Source organism: Schistocerca piceifrons, chromosome 7 (genome assembly GCF_021461385.2).
Source record: "Schistocerca piceifrons isolate TAMUIC-IGC-003096 chromosome 7, iqSchPice1.1, whole genome shotgun sequence".
In the NCBI taxonomy this organism is placed as follows: Eukaryota; Metazoa; Arthropoda; class Insecta; order Orthoptera; family Acrididae; genus Schistocerca; species Schistocerca piceifrons.
In genome coordinates, this window is record NC_060144.1 from 321,846,891 (window position 1) to 321,867,911 (window position 21,021).

Below are 21,021 nucleotides of genomic sequence, written 5' to 3' on the forward strand. Positions count from 1 at the left end.
TGGTACCAGAAATGTTAAAACATCACAAGATTCTCATAAAAGCACAGTGAAAAATAGTGTTAGTATATTTCATCAGAATATCAGAGGATTAATAAATAAAGTAGATGAGATTCCTGTTTATTTAGAAGATTTAGAAACCGAGGGTGGAACAGATGAACTATGCCTCTCTGATCATCATATAGTCACAGATATGGAAAAGGAAAAGGTAGGTGGATATAAGCTTTCAGCACATGTAAATAGAGACACTATGGAGAGAGAGAGAGTTGTCACATATGTTAAAATCAGTCATGGTGTGAAACATTTAGAAACTACATAATTTTGTGTAGAGCATGTCCGTGTGAGCTTAAACGAATGGTACTTTTATAATTGTAGCCTTGTATGGGCCCTCATTGGGAAATTTTCAGCTTTTTTTGAAAAACTTGAATTCTTTGTTGTACTATCGCTCAGAAGAAAGAAACAAATTACTGTCTGTTGAGATTTCAATGTAGATTTTCTGAAAGAGTTCGATAGAAAGCTAGACTCTGAAATATGGCTTGGTTCTTTCAGTTTGACGTCAGTTATTGATTTTCCTACTCAGGTGGTACAGGAAAGCAGCACACTAGTAGACAATGTTTTTATACACAAAGATAAATTTAATCAAATAAAAACTTTTCCTTTTATGAATGATCTGTCTGATCATGATACACAGCTAATTACATAGCTCCATGTAGTAATGCAAAACACACCTCCAAAATAGTGCTTCAATTAATGATTTAACAATTGAAAATTTTAGGGAAAGCTTTCAGCAGTTAGACTGGGATGAGGTTTACAGGAAACCTGAAACCAATTTAAAATTTAAACTATTTCATGATACCTTTGTGAGCATATTTGAAAACAGTTTCCCTAAGAAAATTGTGAAATATAATTGTAAGAAACTGTCAAAAAAACCATGGCTTACTAATGGGATAAAAATATCTTGTAAACAGAAAAGCGAAATGTATCTTATAGCTAGGAGCAGTAATGATCCAGAAACAGTCAAACATTATAAAAGCTACTGCACTGTATTAAGAAAAGTTATTAAATGTCCAGAAGTGTGTGCACTTCATCTGAGATTAGCACATGTCATAATAAAGTTAAGACAATTTGAAATATTGTTAAAAGGAAAACAAGGCAGCTCAGAGCACAGGAACACTATATTTCTATCAAACTCAATGAAAAGTTGGTTAACAAAAAGTCAAAAGTAGAAAACATTTTTAATAATCATTTTTAAGTGTTGTACAGAAAGTAGGATCAAGCTATTCATTAGAAAATGTAAGGCAGTATATGGAAGACGCAATGCCTATGCAATTTGATAAAATTGAAATTCAACCCACCTCAACTACTGAAATAAGAAAAGTAAAAAATTCACTCAAAAGTAAAAGCTCAAAAGGAATTGATGGCATTTCCAACAGAGTACTAAAAGCTTGTTCCCAACAGATAAGTAGGATTCTCAGCCACATATGTAGTAACTCACTGCAACAGGGCATTTTCCAGATATTCTGAGATACATTATTGTTAAAGCATTGCATAAAAAGGGGATAGATCTCATGCTAACAGCTACCGCCCAATCTCACTTCTGACAGCTTTATCCAAAATTTTTGATAAAATAATGTTTTCAAGAGCAGCATCACATATTTGTAAAAATGAAGTAATAACAAAATGTCAGTTTGGGTTTCAGAAAGGCTTTTCAACAAATAATGCTTTGTAACTTTCACTGATCCAATATCAAATTGAGATATTTTGTGATACCTCAAAGGCTTTTGACTGCGTGGATCATGAAATTCTTCTAGATAAGCTTAAGTATTGTGGTATAAGTGGGACAGTGCACAAATGGTTTAATTCATATTTAACTGGAAGAATGCAGAAGGTTGAAATTAACAGTACAGATAGTCTGCAAACATCAGCAGAGTCCTCTAACTGTGGATGTATCAAGAACGGTGTCCCATAGGGTTCAGTCTTGGACCACTTGTTGTCCTTAATATACAGGGTGAGTCACTAACTATTGCTACCTAGAATAACTCCGAAAGTATGATAGGAGCTGAAAAGATTGTGGAGCAAAAGTTGCATGGGACAACGTGGGACATAATATGACATCGGTTTTTTGTTGCTAATTGGGATCGCTTCAGGGATATGAAGGTCAACTTTGTTTTTTTTTTTTTAATGGGATGCTGTAGTTTGGTACTTATTTTGTGATAGCGGCTATCGAGACAAATCCAACAATGTGTAACAGTAAGGTCTTTGAAGGTCAACGAAGGTCACAAAGGTGGCATGAACATGCATTTATAGAAGGTGTTTGAAGTGATGACCTTTGGTATCAATGCAGTGCTGCAATCTTCTTATCATGGATTGAGTGGTATTCCTTACGCAAGAAAGTTGAATATCGCATAAATCTATTCAGCACTGGACCTTTTACGAATCCCCACAAGAAAAAGTCCAGAGGTGTCAAGACTGGTGAATGAGCCAGCTAAAATACATTTCCTCCGCGTCCAATCCAACGATTTGGGAATTGTCTCTGCGACTCATTCCTAGTCATCAGCGAAAAATATACCATACACCCATCGTGTTGATATCACATTCTGTTCCTTGTTCCTAAAGGTATTTCTACCAATAACAAACCTAATGTTTCTTGCAGGAATGTGGTGCACTTCCTACGATTAATATTTCCTTCGATAAAATAGGGGCTTATAATTCTGTCCTCCAGAATCCACAACATACATTCACCGACCAGGGTTTATGTTGTGCAACTTGCCGCAGCCAACCTGGATTTTCAGTTGCCCAGTAATGCACGTTATGCAAACTAACATTTCCATGGTTAGTGAATGTAGCCTCATGAGCAAATAAAATCAAATTAATAAATGTTCCATCCCTATGAATTTGAAGTTGAGTCCACTGACAGAATTCATACAAGCCATAGCAGTTAATTCTTGGCGGAGACTGACTTGGTAAGGATGATATTTATTGCGATGCAGAACACGAACAACACTACTCTGGCTCATCCTAGATTAACTTGCGATCTGATGCGAACCAACACAAGGATCTCGAGCCACAGTGGAAAGAGTACCAATTTCCGTTTCCTTGTTGGTAGCTTTCCTTTGACGGATATGTTTCCGATGTTTTGAAGATCAAGTTGTTCTCACTTTATCATACACATTTTTAAATGTATGAGGTGTAGGGTGAGTACGTTGAGGATATCTTTCAGCGTATAAGTCTCTGGATCTCACTGAATTTCGTTGTCATTCTCCGTAAATGAGAAGCGTATCGACTTGTTCTTCGAAGGAATACGTCATTCATATTCGGTTGATTCGATGATACTAGTCTTACCCTTCCTATTGGTGTTGTATTGCGAAACCGTCGAATGGTGTTTACATTTCAATGGCACGTTAGATGGATACGCCGTATTCGGCGAATATTTACTATTTGCGCGATATACGAGAGAGAATTGCCGGAGCATGTGCTTCGATAAGTGACGATGTGATAAGGAATACCACTCAATCCATGATAAGAAGATTGCAGCATTGCATTGATACCAATGGTCACCACTTCGAACACCTCCTGTAAACGGAACTTCAAGCCACCTTTTTGACCTTCGTTGACCTTCAAAGACCTAACTGTTACGAATCATTGGATTTGTCTCGATAGCCGCTATCACAAATTAAGTACCAAACTATAGCATCCCATTAAAAAAAAGTTGATCTTTATATATCTGGCGCGACCCCACCTAGCAACAAAAAACCAACGTCATATTATGGTCCCCATTGTCCCATGCAACATTTGTCCCACAAACTTTTCAGCTACTATCACACTTTCGGAGTTATTATAGATGACAATAGCTAGTGACTCACCCTGTATATTAATGACTAGCCACTCTATATTCATGAAGATGCAAAGCTAATTCTTTTTGCTGATGATACAAGTATAGCAATTACACCCAAAAAACGAGAATCAGCTAAGGAAATGGTAAATAATATCAGTCAGAAAATTATTAAGTTGTTCTCTGCAAATTGACTCTCACTATATTTTGAGAAAACATAGTATATGCAATTGTGTTAATTAAATGGCATAAAACCATTGATAAATACAGACTTTGAACAGAAGTCTGTTGCTAAGGCAGAATATGCAAAATTTCTGATTGTGTATATTGATGAGAAATTGAATTCAAAGAAACACATTGATGCTCTGCTGAAACAGGTAGGTTCAGCTACACATGCTATTAGGGTTATTGCAAATTTAGGCGATAAACATATCAGTAAATTAGCCTACTCTGCCTATATTCATTCACTGATTTCGTATGGCGTCATATTTTGGGATAATTAATCACTAAGAGAAAACGTATTCATTGCACAAAAGCATGTAACTAGAATAATAGCTGGAGCTCACCGAAGAGCACCTTGCAGGCATTTATTTAAAGAACTCGGGATATTCACAGTACCTTCGCAATACATATATTCATTTATGAAATTCGTTGTTAATAACCCATTCCAATTAAAAAATAACAGCGAAGTACACAGCTACAACACTACAAGAAAAGTCAATCTTCACTATTCTAGGTTAAATCTGACTTTGGCACAGAAAGGGGTGAATTATGTTGCCACAAAAATCTTTCTCATCTGCCAAATAGCATTAAAAGTCTGATAGATCGCCAACGAACATTTAAAAACAAATTAAAGGAATTACTGAATGACAACTCCTACTACTCAATAGATGAATTTTTAGATATGAAGCAGTAACTGAAAAAAAAATTATTATATTATGTAAAGAAAACTAACTTTCAAGTGATATGTTCCATATCATTATGAAATGGCGTATTCATGAGTTATGGAACAAGTAATGTAATGTAATGTAACACAAAATTTCGACTATTGATTTCTTTTTGGCATAATTTTTTATCTTAGTATCATTGCAGTTCCCTATAATTCCAGATCATTCCATTAAGGTATTCCTAATGACAAGTGAATGTAACCCAGCATTCGTATTCGAGACGGTGTTTAATCTGTTCAAAAAGTGGCATATAACCAGTCAGTTACTGAATATGCTAACAATATGAAGAAAAGAATTAGTGCCACATGAAAGCGAACTCTCAAACTGAAGGAAAGATATTTGCCAGTTGTAACATAAAGCTGTCAAAATTAGACTAAATCAAATTTCCAGAAATTTTATGACTTCTGTTACAAAGATCGTTTCATAATGGTTAAACAACACAATGTTACCAACAGACATCAGCATTATAAACAGTGTGGACCTGAGGCTGATGTTACATATTACTTCTCAAAAGCTATTTTCTCATCAGTAATCGTATTCCCAGCTCGACATTAATCTCATTTCCAATACAGATTAGTATTAGATACAGGTATTCAGTACAACTCATTCGCTAGGAATGTGACAGCAAAATCATTAACCTACTCTTTCGTTATTGGTGCTGAAATTTTTCACATCTTTATTGTGGTCTGTGTTGCCATTGTAACTTCTAATTGGGAAGTAAATATTGTATGAAGACCAAACACGACGATATTAGTAATTACAAACAAGTCATCACCTTAAAAGTATTACACGAAAATTAATACGTCGAAAAATAGGTTTAATCAAGTAGTAAATTTTGTACATCAGCAGATTATTATTGACGTTAATGTTTATTCATGTGTCGTTGAGAATTACAGATATAACAGCTATTACTTGTGATTTCGAAAAATTTGTGGTGTGAAGTTTTGTTTCAGCTGAATGGACATTGTTGATGGAATCAGTAGTGTTCATGCTGAACTAATAATTGCGTAAAATCCTTATAAGACCCTTACAGGCCAGTATTCAGGATTCTAAGTCAATGGTCTAAGTCCGACACCTCCACAAAGCGTATCCGATAGCAGACTTACGGAATATGAAGAGAACGCCTTCGCCCGAGTCGACTCCAGTAAGAATCGGCACCTTGTTGAAGCGACCCTCTTTGAGTACAGTGATGGGGTGCTCTCTCACAAACGCATCCTCCACGTCTGGTTCGACTACCGGAGCGAAGGCCAGATGCGAAAGCTTCACCTTCTCCTGAAACACCAGTCATAAATGCAAATTACTTTGTAAAAAAAAGTAGAAATTTATTTTCTCTAAAAGTAGACCAGGGACACCACTACAGACTTGTGGTATGCCCCATTGTTTCTCATGTTAGTACACATTTAATAAAAATCTATCCATATTGTCCATGTAGCACTACGAACCTTGAAAGTACTGTGCGCAGAAGACTTAAAGGATCGCCTATTGGCTTCTGTGTCGGGTTCTTCGGCCGACGTTCATCTGATGATTTTTCTGACGTTTCGCCAGCACGAGTGGCTGGTATTGTCAAAGCTTCACCCTCCATTACTGGAGGTGAACTGGAGCCGAGCTCGCGGCCGCAGACTATATGTACGTGGCGCGCCAACGTCCGAGGGCTTCTCCGCGGTCATTTCCGGTGCGGTTCTCCTCTTGCTACCTGCGACGGTCGTTCGCTGCAGTACGGGAAGCCAGGATCCGTTTACCTTAAGGCTTTCCTCTTTCTTGTTCAAACTGTTCGCGTGTTTTTGTATTTCTACAGCTTCTCTGAACAAGCGCGTGTGATAGTGCTTCTCTACAGCCAGAACTTCCGTGTCGGCGAATATATTCCCAACATTGCAAGTGGGTCTCTTTTCTCCTTCGCCGATTGCAATGTCGGGAATATACCGCATGCCATGCACATGCGGAAAACTTTATGTCGGAATGACTGGACGATCCATTAACACCAGGATCAAAGAGCATAAGCGACATTGCAGGTTGGGGCAGGTGGAGAAATCGGCCGTGGCAGAGCACGCACTGAATGAGACCGACCAAATAATTAAATTCGCCGACACGAAAGTTCTGGCTTTAGAGAAGCGCTATCACACGCGTTTGTTCAGAGAAGCTGTAGAAATACAAAAACACGCGAACAGTTTGAACAAGAAAGAGGAAAGCCTTAAGGTAAACGGATCCTGGCTTCCCGTACTGCAGCGAACGACCGTCGCAGGTAGCAAGAGGAGAACCGCAACGGAAATGACCGCGCAGAAGCCCTCGGACGTTGGCGCGCCAGGTACATATAGTCTGCGGCCGCGAGCTCGGCTCCAGTTCACCACCGGCAATGGAGGGTGAAGCTTTGACAATGCCAGCCACTCGTGCTGGCGAAACGTCAGAAAAATCATTAGATGAACGTCGGCCGAAGAACCCGAGACACAAGCCAATAGGCAGTTTGTCAACAAGTGGCCACGAAAGCCTTAACAATTTTGTACTTAAAGGATCACTTTTTCGAAACCCCATAACTGTCTCCCAGTGCGAAACATAGGTTTAGAATTTGTTCAAAGGTGCCTACGATCCTCCTCCATAATCGTACAAAAGCGTGGCGACCTGCAATGTCACTTTCGAGCTCGACGACGGACTCTCTCCCACCATCGGATGTTTCAAACCCTCTCTAAAGAAATCGTTGGGCTGCATCCCCACTAAACGTGATTAGACAACTTTGGATGGCAGCGCGACCGTACATTGTGCTCTTGTGTACAATTTGGAACCATTAGAGACTGTTCAAAACCATTCGTCGAAATTTGAACGTGATCTGTGACAGGAAAGGATACTTATGCATTTTCATCCCTTATTTTTCGCGCGCTCTTGTGGCGTGATCACAGGGGGCAGAGAGGGAAGGAGAGGATGCACCACTGAGATATGGGTGAATAAAATGGCAAAGGGTCCCTCTAAGATCCCTGAGTGTTGCAACATCCTGGGCGCCACCCCGCACCTTAGTTGAACACGTTAAAAATATACCTGTCCAAAACCTCCGCTCTGGTTCTTGGAAGGTCTTCAACAGACATGCTGCCCCGTACAAATTCTTCACTCTCCGATGGATCTCATGCGTCCTCCGATAGCAAAGAAAAGAATAACAGCATGGTGCTCCTGTTTGAACGCGTTTGGTAATAACGTCGCCGCATTTACGAGACGCACGTCGGAAAGACACGAATGCCACACTAATCTCTTTCCTACATGTCGGTTCTTATACACTCGCATCATAGTTGATGCATATACCCTGCAGAAATGTCCTCAAACCGAAACTTTTTGATTGCGTTTTGCGAGGTGTATGAGGAAAGTAAGGAGACTGACAACACTACGAGCGATCTGGTAACACTGTGTCGTTCCACTTGTGTAGACCGGTGTGTTCTTCCCCTCCAGACGCTCAGTCCGGGTCTAAGCTCCATACAGCCATCATGTGATTTTTGAGAGAGCCATCAGTGAAGGTTATTTTTTGCGTGTGTTACGAAAATGGAACAGTGGAATTTAGAGTATCGTTATACAATCAAGTTTTATCTCAAAAATGGGGAATAATCGAGAGTGACCTTGAAAAGTTGAAACAGGCCTATGGGGAACATTCCTCATCAATACCACAAGTTTTTAGCTTGTACACATCATTTCTGGAGGGCCTAGAACACGGTAGAATGTAAATGTCGTGTGACTAGGGCCTCCCATCGTGTAGACCGTTCACCGGGTGCAAGTCTTTCGATTTGACGCCACTTCGGCGACTTGTGCGTCGATGAGGATGAAGCAATGATAATTAGGACAACATAACACCCAGTCTCTGAAAGGAGAAAATATGCGACCCAGCCGGGAAACCAACCCGGGCCCTTAGGATAGACATTCTGTCGCGCTGACCACACAGCTACCGGGGTCGGACTACAACACGGTGAAGATGAATCTCGTTCAGGGAGACCTTCAACTTGTGAGAGCAGACAGACGTTCAACAATAATGGTTATGGCTGACCTGTTAAACATTTTCACCGTAAAGCAAATTTTTACCGAAGTATTACACATGCAAAAGATCTGTGCCAAAATGGTGCCGAATGTCCTCACAACTGAGCAGAAGGACGATCGAAAAAAAGTGTGCTTTGATCTTCTTGGTAAGATTGCCAATGATCACGAATGGTTCAGTCGTGTGATCACACGTGATACATCTTGAATTTTTGAGTATGATCCTCAGACTAAGCGGCAAGCGAGGAGTGACACAACGGGACAGCTCCTCGATCTAAAAAAGCTCGCATTTGCAAATCAAAGATCAAAACAATGATGATTTGCTTTTTCGACAGTAGGGATATAGTGCATAAAGAATTTGTTCTTCCAGAACAAACCGTCAACCAAATGTTTTATAGATATGTCCTTGGAAGGCTGAGGAAAAGGGCGAATCGAGTGACACCTGACATTGCGGACAAGTGGATACTACATCATAAGAATGCCCATGTCACACGGCCAGCGCGGAACGTGTGACCCCAAAAAGCATTCCTGTTGTTCCACAGACCCTTTCTTCACCTGATCAGAGTCGTTGTGAGTTTTTCTTCCGAAATTTATAAATGTCTTAAAAGAGCCTCATTTTGGGACTCTTAAGAACATTAAAAGGCCCCACTAGTTGAAGCCTTTCAGTGCGCGTTCCAAGACAGACCAACGACACCGAACCACTTTGAAGTTGACAACATAGTTGTTTGAAAAAATAAAACTTTGGGAGGTAAAAAATCTGTCTCGTTGGTTTTCTCACACACCTCGTATATCATACATTGCTGCGACCACAAGTCGCAACACTTCCATTCAGCAACGGAGGGTAAATAGAGTGTAGCCTACACGGCCATTGAACCGAGTCCGCCATAAAATTCCAGAGGACTGGTGCAGAAGTCGCTTGCAGAGCGGAACTATGTTTCACGTCACGCATCACGTGAAACAGATAGTGCGGGGCATAGTACCACCGCGCACCAGGTTATGTGTCACATGCTGCAGCTTAACCCAGAGAGTTCCAGTGCGGTTTTGATTGACCGCCAGATCCAATTCCAGTTGTAGCTTCCGCTACAGACTCAATCATCGTATCTGAGCCATCTGAAGAGTATCCGCTGCTCTTCGACAACACCTGACACTCCCACAGTAGTGTCTACGCAGGATAATAGACTCTATCGTGCAACCAACTGACTTAGCCTCAGCTAGGAATATTGTACAACAATTTCTTGAAGATAGGTACTTGTTCGTCACAGAATAAATATGTGTTTTTGGAAATAGAGTTGTCATTTCACTAGTTGTGCTTGTAGACATGCGCGCCCTTGTTTACACTCACATCAGAGACACCTCACGGTATCGAGAAAGTGTGTCTACAACATGCATATCGCGATAATAACGTTCGTAAATATTGTTTGTGTTTAACACTCTCACGGATACCTTTTTATCAACGAAAGTCAGCCACCTTTTACATACCACTGATTGTAATACCTCATTACGTATACATCAGAGACAACAACGGCAGAGTTATCGACTCAAAGATCTTTCAACGTTCGTTTGTCTGTCATGGAAAAATCTAAAAATAATCTGTGTACAATGTTTGTATCTGTTGAGATTTTCAGGAACATAATATTAACTGATGTACAGTATCATCCCACATACAGAGACCTTGGTCACCATTCAAATCCTCATGACAAAAACAATCAATTTTTAGAAAATACAGGATGTCGTCTCTAACAAACGACAGGCGCATTTTCTCTAATGTTTTGGTTGTTGTTGTTTTGGTCTTCATTCCAGAGACTGGTTTGATTCAACTCTCCATGCTACTCTATCCTGTGCAAGGTTCTTCATCTCCCAGTACCTACTGCAACCTACATCCCTCTGAATCTGTTTAGTGTATTCATCTCTTGGTCTCCCTCTACGATTTTTACCCTCCACGTTGCCCTCCAATACTAAATTGGTGATCCGTTGATGCCTCAGAATATGTCCTACCAACCGATCCCTTCTTCTAGTCAAGTTGTGCCACAAATTTCTCTTCTCTCCAATTCTATTCAACACCTTCTCATTAGTTATGTGATCTACCCATCTAATCTTCAGAATTCTTCTGTAGCACCACATTTCGAAAGCTTCTATTCTCTTCTTGTGTAAACTATTTATCGTCCACGTTTCACTTCTATACAAGGGTACACTCCATACAAGTACTTTCAGAAACGGCTTCCTGACGCTTAAATCGATACTCGATGTTAACTAATTACTCTTCTTCAGAAACACTTTGGTACGTATCTGAAATTTCGGTTTTGCAGTGCGTAGCTAGAGTCAGCCCAAACAAATACTGCTCAGCACGTCTTTCAAGCGAATCCCAGCGTTGAGGGAAAGTATCGATTTGTTTTGTGTTACAAATAAAAGGATTTTTAAAGGGGAATCTTATGTTCCTATTTGATAGAACGGTTCAAAATTACTCTAGTGTGATATTAATTTTATCTATATTTATTAACTGGTACAGTAAAACACCAAGAATAACCAGCACTCCAGCAGCTACAGCGCCGCCCTGGTGTGCACTGACTACCACCGCCAGTAGGACATCTCTTATTTTCCCCCAAAAAATTTTCTTTTCGAAAAATTTTTCGCTCATCTTTTAGATGTTTTCTGTTTGGTTACATATACTCTGGAAGAAAACTCATCTCAATGGGATGATATCAACCTGCGTCGACTAGAGTGACACGTTTTAATATTGGAATTTTAGGTTTCGTAATTTTTCGTTAGTTTAAGAGGTAATAATGACTGGATAAAATGTGAATTAAACGCCTTTTTATCTTTTACGATCCGTTTAATGTTATTGAAGCTATTTTCTTTTCAGTGTTTTGTTTCTTGTCATCTGGTTACAGCGTACGATGTTCTTGAACACAACAAAATACAAAATCTTTTTGCGCCACGTCTACAGTCAATAGTCCGTCTAAATCTTGCATTAATTTAATGCACGTTTCTGCAGAGTCATAAACAACTTACAAGTCCTTAACTACCCCTTTACAATACCACCCAAAACTGAGATGCTGCTCATCCCTGTCGAAGGGCATTCTTGAATAAAATTAGTGTTCATGATCTTCAGGCAAGAGAACAGATCTCTGCTCTTGATTGACACGAAGTCACCAATGTTTTCTCTGAAATGAAGATGAAAGTGCATTAGGATAAGGAAATAAGCGAATTAAAACCACTAGTAAATGGTAATTAGAATAATACTAAACTCAGTGCACTCAAGTCGGCCGGGGTAATAGTGCTTCGATCTCAGCAAATTTTTTTTTGGGTGATTCAAACAATACTGGAGGGTAAGTGTTCCAACATACTTCAGTTGAAAAATAAGGGACACCCTAACCGCCCAGCAGCAGAGCTGCTTTGTCGTTGCTGGAGTACCGGTTATTTTTCGTGTTTTACTGGCACTGCTAATATATATATCGATAAAACAGATACCGCACTAGACTAATTTGGAACCGGTTTATAGAATGGCCACGTAAAATTCCGCATTAAAAATCATTTTGTTTGCAACGCTAAACAAACAGACGCTAATTGTAGACACTGAATGTCTCATGAAATACCGACAAGAGCCATATTTGCTTGGGTTGGTTCATATGGTTCTGAACACTGGGACTTAACAGCTGAGGTCATCAGTCCCCTAGAACTTAGAACTACTTAAACCGAACTACTCTAAGGACATCACACACACCCATGCCCGAGGCAGGATTCGAACCTGTGACCGTAGCGGTCGTGCGGTTCCAGACTGTAGCGCCTAGAACCGCTCGGCCACCCCGGCCGGCTGCTTGGGTTCATTCCAGTGACACACGGCAGAAACGAGACTGTAGATGGTTGCTGAAATATCACAGAATATACGCCTGAACGACTTAGGAGGGAGGGTCGTTATAAAATGTTACAGACTACGCTGAAGCTTATGTAAGGAACGAATGAGAAGGTTCTTCGCAGAATTGCCGAGGAAATGAATGTCTGGAAGAAACTAGAAGAAAGTACAGCGTTAGTTAGGACATTAGGGATTAGCTTCCATCAGTACGTAACCGGTCGGAGAACCGATGTTCCAAACAGGATGCTAGACCTCCTGGGACGCCAGTGGGCCCAACGACAGCCAGCGCTGCGCCCCCTGGCTGCCAGCTATACTCACGTCGTCAGTGAGGATCTCGTTGCCGCGGTCGACGAGGTCGCTGGCCTCCTGCGCCCTGAGGAAGGCCGCCAGCTCCTGGGAGTCGTTGGTCTGCAGGCCGAGCAGCGCGCCCAGTCGGAAGGCCATGTCGCGGGCGTTGGGGAAGATCCCCCACGGTGACACCGACTGCCCGTTCTGGATGATCACCCCGCGGAACAGACCTGCGCACACGTCCGGCTTCTAAGGCAGCCGCTGCTTCAGCCCAAAAGACATAGTCCAAATTATCCCTGCAACCCACATCGGTTTACCACATGCCGTGAAACAAGGGTGTCCCTTAAGTTCACAGAGATTAGTGACCACAAGGTCTTTGTAGCGAGACTGAGTACCCCGACATCAAAATCCATCAAAAACAAACGCAAGGCATATCAGTTTATAAAATAGAGATAAAAGCTCTCTTGACTGCTTCCTAAGAGACAATCGCCATTCCTTCCAAACTGTGTAAGCATAGACCAAATGTGGCTCCAGGAAAAACAAAGCTCGCAGACATTTTGAAAAACTTCTCTGTGTTTGGGTGCAAACCATGCGTAACGAAACATTTTCGTAAATACTGGTGTTAAATTTGTCGACCGTGCAGCTTCTCTAGAATAAATGAGTGTGAATCGAACCCCTCAGCTGCCGACAGATGTTGTTGATATACCTCAATGGGGACAGCTGAAAATGTGAGCCCCGACCGGGACTCGAACCCGGGATCTCCTGCTTACAGGGAAGAAGCTCTATCCAAATTTTTTTATTTTTATTTTTTTATTCTCAATTTGTTCGTTATAGTTCGTTGCAGACGTCCCTTGACGCCCTTTGAAGTTCGTTATTGATTCATTCACTCAGGTTTTTTTAATTTTTTTTTATTTTATAGACGGCAGCTAACCCTCTGACCGAACACGCTGAGCTACCGTGCCGGCATACATCTGAGCCACCGAGGACACAGATGAATAGAGCGACTTCAGGGACTTATCCCTTGCACGCTTCTCGTGAGACCCACATTCCCAACTGTCCACAATCTACATTCGTAATGTTCGTAATAGATATTTGCCCATCCACTCATTACTCGCACCAATTAAGGTGACGATTCCCCTAAGAGTTCAGGCAACCTGTGCGCATTCGCACAGACGAAGGTCATTGGCTGGGTAGCCTTTACCTGTATATGAAGATAATAACTGTCGCCGAAAGAACAGATACCATAGATGACCGTGCAGCTTCTCAAGAACAAATGATTATGAATCGAAACCCTCAGCTGCCGATAGGTGTTGTTGATATACCTTAATGGGGACAGCTGAAAATGTGTGACACGAACCCGTGATCTCCTACTTACATGGCAGACGCTCTATCCATCTGTCGGCAGCTGCGGGTTTGACACTTGGAAGAAGCTCCACGGAATTCAACCGGGCTATACATTCTACACCTCTCACTCGTCAAGCCGCATAGATCGCATCTACGTTACTCGCTCCCTTGCTGATGGCAAACGTCATGCGGAGGCCTGGCCTATGGCCTTTTCAGACCATGATGCGTACCTCTGTGACGTCACTCTCGCCCGACAGCGAGTGTGGCATAGTCGTGGTCTGTGGAAACTCAATGTCGCTCACCTGACCTCCTCAGACTGTCGCCGAATGGTCGAAGAAGCGTGGACACGCTGCCGCCATCGCCGAGAAGCCTATGACTCCACCTTATCATGGTGGCTCTCCTGTGCAAAGCCGACCCTCAGGAAGACACTGATGAGTTATGGGAAGGAATTTAAGGCGTGGCAAACTAATACCCTGCACTTCTACTACACCATACTACGTGACTGTACGACGATGCCTTTCTCGCCAGCCCGGCAGTCGATGGTCCATCGCATGAAGGCGCAGATTTCCTTGATCATGCGGCGTTACTTGGAAGGAACTGTAGTCCGTTCGCGTGCTTCAAATCGTATCCCTCAAGAACGTCCGTCGATGTACCACCTCCTTCAGGAACGACAACGACGACGACGAGCTCTGATCCAAGTACTCACTGATGTGGAAGGGCGCCGGCACGACACCCAACAAAGCATCGGTCGTGTTCTCCATGCTCATTTTGCCGGGCTATACGCAGCCGTACCGCATTCTGCAGCACTGATCACAGAAGTCGCTCAGCTCACCACGAACACTTGGATGCAATGCATGACCTCTAAGACGACATAACCACAGATGAAGTGGTAGATGCTATCAAGGCGGGTACCGATAACAGATCTCCTGGACCTGACGGTATACCCATCGAATTTTATAAAAGTTTTCACTATTTGTTGGCTTCCACGTGGACGGCACTCGCACAAGAGCTGATGTCACCGATGACAGTGGTCCCGAGCGCCTTTCTAGATGGCATTATTATCCCCGTCCATAAACCGCACGGGTTATTGAGGGTCCAGGACTATCGACCAATTACTTTGCTCAACAGCGACATGAAAATATTCACACGGCTATTGGCATCGTGACTCAAGAAGGTCATCCACGTGCCGACTCGTGTCAAGGCACTTTACGTCAGCTCCCCAACTAAAACTTTGGCATCGTTGCCCGCAGAGCCTTACTAGCCTCCTGCTTCACAACTTTGCGCCGGCCTCCTTGTTCGCTCCAGTAATGGTATCGACCATTCCAACCCTGTTCTATTACATCCAACAATTTTTCCTGGAGTTCAGTTATGTCTACCGGTCCTTACCGCATACACGTTTGTACCTCACGAAAACAGTTTCCGAATTGTTACAGCAGTTCCGCCCGTCCAACCCCATCGAAAGTAAGTATCCACAGTACGTGTGGTGACACATATGGAAGGCGATCCATGCGCGTTTTCTCGAATCAGACGTTCAATCAGCGTGATACATCACCGTGAATGGCAAACAAGTTAACCGAGATCGTCTACACTGCATCCATCTCGCCAATTCATCCCTCTCATCTCGCCGATTCATCCCTCTGCACCCACTGTGGAGTGGATGACACGGATGTCCACCGGTTCCACTGTGGCACAGCGTTCGACGTCTGGACACTTGCGCGGCGAATTTTGGCGTTTCTTACTCGACAGACACCAGCTCAGATCGACGTACACTTGCTTTTGTACCCCGATAAGACTTTCTACCCCTCCGCCAAAACTCACTCTATGAATTGGATCTGTGGCCACACGATCCGCTATCTTTATACTTCTGGTGACAAGTCTACGCTGGGATATTGGACTTATCTCAACGAACGACACTGCGTCCTGATACGCAACCCACGCTATAAGCAATATTTTTCCAATATCTTACGGAGCACCTTCGATGACCCACCTCGTAGCTGGAACGTCCAAGCCCTGAGAAGCTGAAAACTGTATTAACCGAACCGAACTGAATAGATCTGCTACCCAGAACCCACGCCTGCGCAATGAGAAGACACATTTGGTCGAGCTGGCCTACTGTAGGCGGAGACACTTCAGGCGCTCCTGTAAGAACTGGTCTTTAACTACAAGTCGCACGACTATATATATATATATATATATATATATATATATAGGGCCATTACAAATGATTGAAGCGATTTCACAGCTCTGCAATAACTTTATTATTTGAGATATTTTCACATGCTTTGCACACACATACAAAAACTCAAAAAGTTTTTTTAGGCTTTCACAAATGTTCGATATGTACCCCTTTAGTGATTCGGCAGACATCAAGCCGATAATCAAGTTCCTCCCACACTCGGCGCAGCATGTCCCCATCAATGAGTTAGAAAGCATCGTTGATGCGAGCTCGCAGTTCTGGCACGTTTCTTGGTAGAGGAGGTTTAAACACTGAATCTTTCACTTAACCCCACAGAAAGAAATCACATGGGGTTAAGTCAGGAGAGCGTGGAGGCCATGACATGAATTGCTGATCATGATCTCCACCACGACCGATCCATCGGTTTTCCAATCTCCTGTTTAAGAAATGCCGAACATCATGATGGAAGTGCGGTGGAGCACCATCCTGTTGAAAGATGAAGTCGGCGCTGTCGGTCTCCAGTTGTGACATGAGCCAATTTTCCAGCATGTCCAGATACACGTGTCCTGTAACGTTTTTTTTCACAGAAGGAAAAGGGTCCGTAAACTTTAAACCGTGAGATTGCACAAAACACGTTAACTTTTGGTGAATTGCGAATTTGCTGCACGAATGCGTGAGGATTCTCTACCGCCCAGATTCGCACATTGTGTCTGTTCACTTTACCATTAAGAAAAAATGTTGCTTCATCACTGAAAACAAGTTTCGCACTGAACGCATCCTCTTCTATGAGCTGTTGCAACCGCGCCGAAAATTCAAAGCGTTTGACTTTGTCATCGGGTGTCAGGGCTTGTAGCAATTGTAAACGGTAAGGCTTCTGCTTTAGCCTTTTCCGTAAGATTTTCCAAACCGTCGCCTGTGGTACGTTTAGCTCCCTGCTTGCTTTATTCGTCGACTTCCGCGGGCTACGCGTGAAACTTGCCTGCACGCGTTCAACCGTTTCTTCGCTCACTGCAGGCCGACCCGTTGATTTCCCCTTACAGAGGCATCCAGAAGCTTTAAACTGCGCATACCATCGCCGAATGGAGTTAGCAGTTGGTGGACCTTTGTTGAACTTCGTCCTGAAGTGTCGTTGCACTGTTATGACTGACTGATGAGAGTGCATTTCAAGCACGACATACGCTTTCTCGGCTCCTGTCGCCATTTTGTCTCACTGCGCTCTCGAGCGCTCTGGCGGCAGAAACCTGAAGTGCGGCTTCAGCCGAACAAAACTTCATGAGTTTTTCTGCGTATCTGTAGTGTGTCGTGACCATATGTCAATGAATGGAGCTACAGTGAATTTATGAAATCGCTTCAATCATTTGTAATAGAAAAAAAAATTCCTTATTTATTCCTCACAATTTCTTCTTAAAGGAAAATGAAATTTGATTTTGGCTTTGAGAAACATTTTTTTTTTTTCTGTTCCAAAAGATTACTTCTTCGCCATCAAGACGTAGGAGACTAATTTTTGTTTACTGGAAGGAGAAACCAGTCTAATTGGAGTATTTGTTCTCTTTTGAAAAAAAAAAAGAGGGTTGGCAAAAAAAAAAAGAAAGATGTTTAGGGGTCGGACTATTACGCCAGTGGTCTCGGGTTCGATTTCTCCTCTGGACCTTTTTTTCTTCTGTTTCATTTTCTTCTGGTATTCCACCAATTATTAAAAAAAAAGATGGATAGAGCGTCTGCCATGTAAGCAGGAGATCCCAGGTTCAAGTCCCGGTCCGATCACACATTTTCAGCTATCCCCATTGAGGTATATCAACAACACCGGTAGGCAGCTGAGGGTTTCTATTCATAATCATTTATTCAAAGGAGGCAGTTTCTCATTCGTTGTGACTCAAATATGTACATGACTGAAGGCGTTGGATAAAGTTTTTAGCTTGCCTGTAGAAACGAAAGTCGTATAATATTTCTTGTAACTATAAAAATTAGTAAACAAGGAAATAACATTGGAAATTCAATAACAGTTCGTGCAAATACACATGAGTTTTCATCACACTACCTTTCAAATCTAATATGTACGAAATAATACGAATAGTGTTGAAAAAAAAATGGTTCAAATGGCTCTGAGCACTATGGGACTCAACTTCTGAGGTCATTAGTCCCCTAGAACTTAGAACTAGTTGAACCTAACTAACCTAAGGACGCCACACACATCCATGCCCGAAGCAGGATTCGAACCTGCGACTGTAGCGGTCTCGCGGTTCCAGACTGCAGCGCCTAGAACCGCACGGCCACTTCGGCCGGCAATAGTGTTGAAAATAATATAAATTAAAAGATGAGCCGAACTCGATCCAGCTATCCACCCATTACGGAGCTTGGACGCTGAGCACATAATCGCCGTCAGCTCTTTGTCAAAAACTTCTCTTGCGATTTTCTCGAAATCACGTAACTAGTACGTCTTACTACTTGCACACTATGTATCCTAATGGACCATTAAAAGTGTACAAAATTTGAAGTAAATCTGTGATCCGAAAGTCGTGGCCTTCCATTGTTACTTGCACAAAACCGACTGAAGATACAGGGGGAAAAAACGTAAATTGGTTACAAACTACTGCGTGAACACACTTTCTTCAACATGTAAATGTCACTACAAATATTCGGATTTAGGTTATGTCATTTTCGATATGCCTGCCATCATTGGCGATGATGGGGCGCAGACGAATAGCGAAATTCTGCATGACCAGCTGAAGTGTCGGAACATCGATGCTGTCGATGGCCTCCTGAACGGCTGTTTTCAGCTCAGGGGTGTGTTTTGGATTGTTGCTGCACACCTTGTCTTTAATATAGCACCACAAAAGTGAGTCGCATATATACAGATCCGGAGAATATGGTGGCCAATCGAGGCCCATGCCAGACCGCGTTCTGGCTCTGGAGTCCCCACAACCCCAGAGCCAGAATGCAGTCCCCAAAGTACTCCTCCAGACATCAAATCTTCACCTGCGTCGAGGGGTCGTGCTCCGTCTTGCACAAATCAGATCTTGTCGAAATCACGGTCATTTTGGATAATGAGAATGAAATCATCTTCCAAAACCTTCGCGCACTGTTCGGGAGTCAAGGATTATTGTACCAATTATTCCGTGACTGGATATTGCACGCCACACAGTCACCCTTTGAGGGGGAAGAGATTTCTCGATCGCAAAATGCGGATTCTCAGTCCTCCAAATGCGCCAATTTTGCTTATTGACGAACCCACCAAATGAAAGTGGGCTTCGTCGCTAAACCAACCCATAATGTGCATACTAATTCCCATCATGATTTGTGGATAAGGTGCAACTCTGGTACCTTCGCTTAAATTGCAAGTAACTGTTTTAAGATGTTATGGCATGCTGGGTAATTGTGTTTTTTCTCTGTTTTAGGGCTTTAAAACCTAATCGTTTCTTTACATCTGTCTAAATCTGCCAAAGGCCTGTTTAGACCTGTGGTGAACGTAAATAATTCTTACATCAACTTCTGGACGAAGTTTTTCAGGGGTGAGTCTGTTAACTTCTTTCGTCAGATATTGGTTTGCTGTTCTGGTGCTGTAATGAAGTTGTTGACTGCAATATAACACTTCTAATCGGAATTTTGTCAGCTACTTGTTCTGAATTAATTGAACTCTGAGGTACAGAGATCCTTTTAAGAAAAAAATATTCTGATATTTAGGGCGTCTGATTTAGTTGTTAGTTATTTTAAACAACTCAGCATTTACCTTGTGAGTGTTTATAACCGAGTGTGCTCAGGTTACCAGTGTGTGCCTTGTATGAAATTATTAGTGTGAAATAAATTGTGAAACTTCATTATGCTGAGTGTAGGCTTGGCAGCTTACCACTCCCAGATCCCCGCATCCTCACCGTTTCACTCTGATACTAACCGTATTCTAAAAACTACCTCAACGTTATATAAGCATGCATCTTTGTATTTTAACCGTTGCACGATCGACAACTCGCGCCACGTCTCCTGGAACAGAATCTTAGGCGTGAAGGGGGACGTGGCACGTTTGCCGCAAATGTCATGGAGGCCGTTTCCAAGGAGAGGCAGTCAATGAACCAACACGGACAGCGCAAGCATGCAAGACAACGGCCCAGCTGTTTGTTCTGCAGCCCGTGTGACTTCCAAGTTGACCTGGCTGAGCATCTTCCGGACACGAGAGACGTGCACCGGAAACGGGAGTGGACACATTAATCCTTTGGCCGGCCGGATCTGGAGGCGAGCAGTGGGTCGTCGTCATCCACGAGTCTCGTGGAGGCTCCAAGTTTCTCCACTGTTTGTCGTCGCACAGCGGCTTTGCATGCTCGGTGAGCTACATTTAGTTCGTTGCTTCGGTGTCGAGACCACAAGGCATTCGTAAAGACTGATCTTCCGCCCCAGTGAGAGATGTGATAATTGTGGCTTTTCGCTTCCTGCACATTTTGGTGCCCTGCTTCTTCTATATCGAACTCAGTTCAGCCTCCGGTTGTTCCCTGTTCCTGCGTCTGGTCAGGATATTTGAGGAGCGTGTCACTCGCATCAGAACATAATAGCTTCTGTTTGGTATTTGTCATAGAGCTGTGATTTGATTGTGTATTTTACA

At 42.6% G+C, this 21,021-nt stretch overlaps 1 protein-coding gene across 1 annotated transcript in view; it reads right to left on the reverse strand.

Moving 5' to 3' along the window:
• The window catches only part of LOC124805664 (acetylcholinesterase-like), a 104,264-nt gene that overhangs the window by 40,315 nt on the left and 42,928 nt on the right, over positions 1-21,021 (reverse strand). Inside the window, exons 5-6 of the mRNA XM_047266232.1 lie at positions 12,944-13,143; positions 5,883-6,048 (exon numbers count right to left, since the gene is read on the reverse strand). Coding sequence (XP_047122188.1) covers positions 5,883-6,048; positions 12,944-13,143 — 366 coding nt within the window. The remainder of the gene's footprint in view (positions 1-5,882; positions 6,049-12,943; positions 13,144-21,021) is intronic.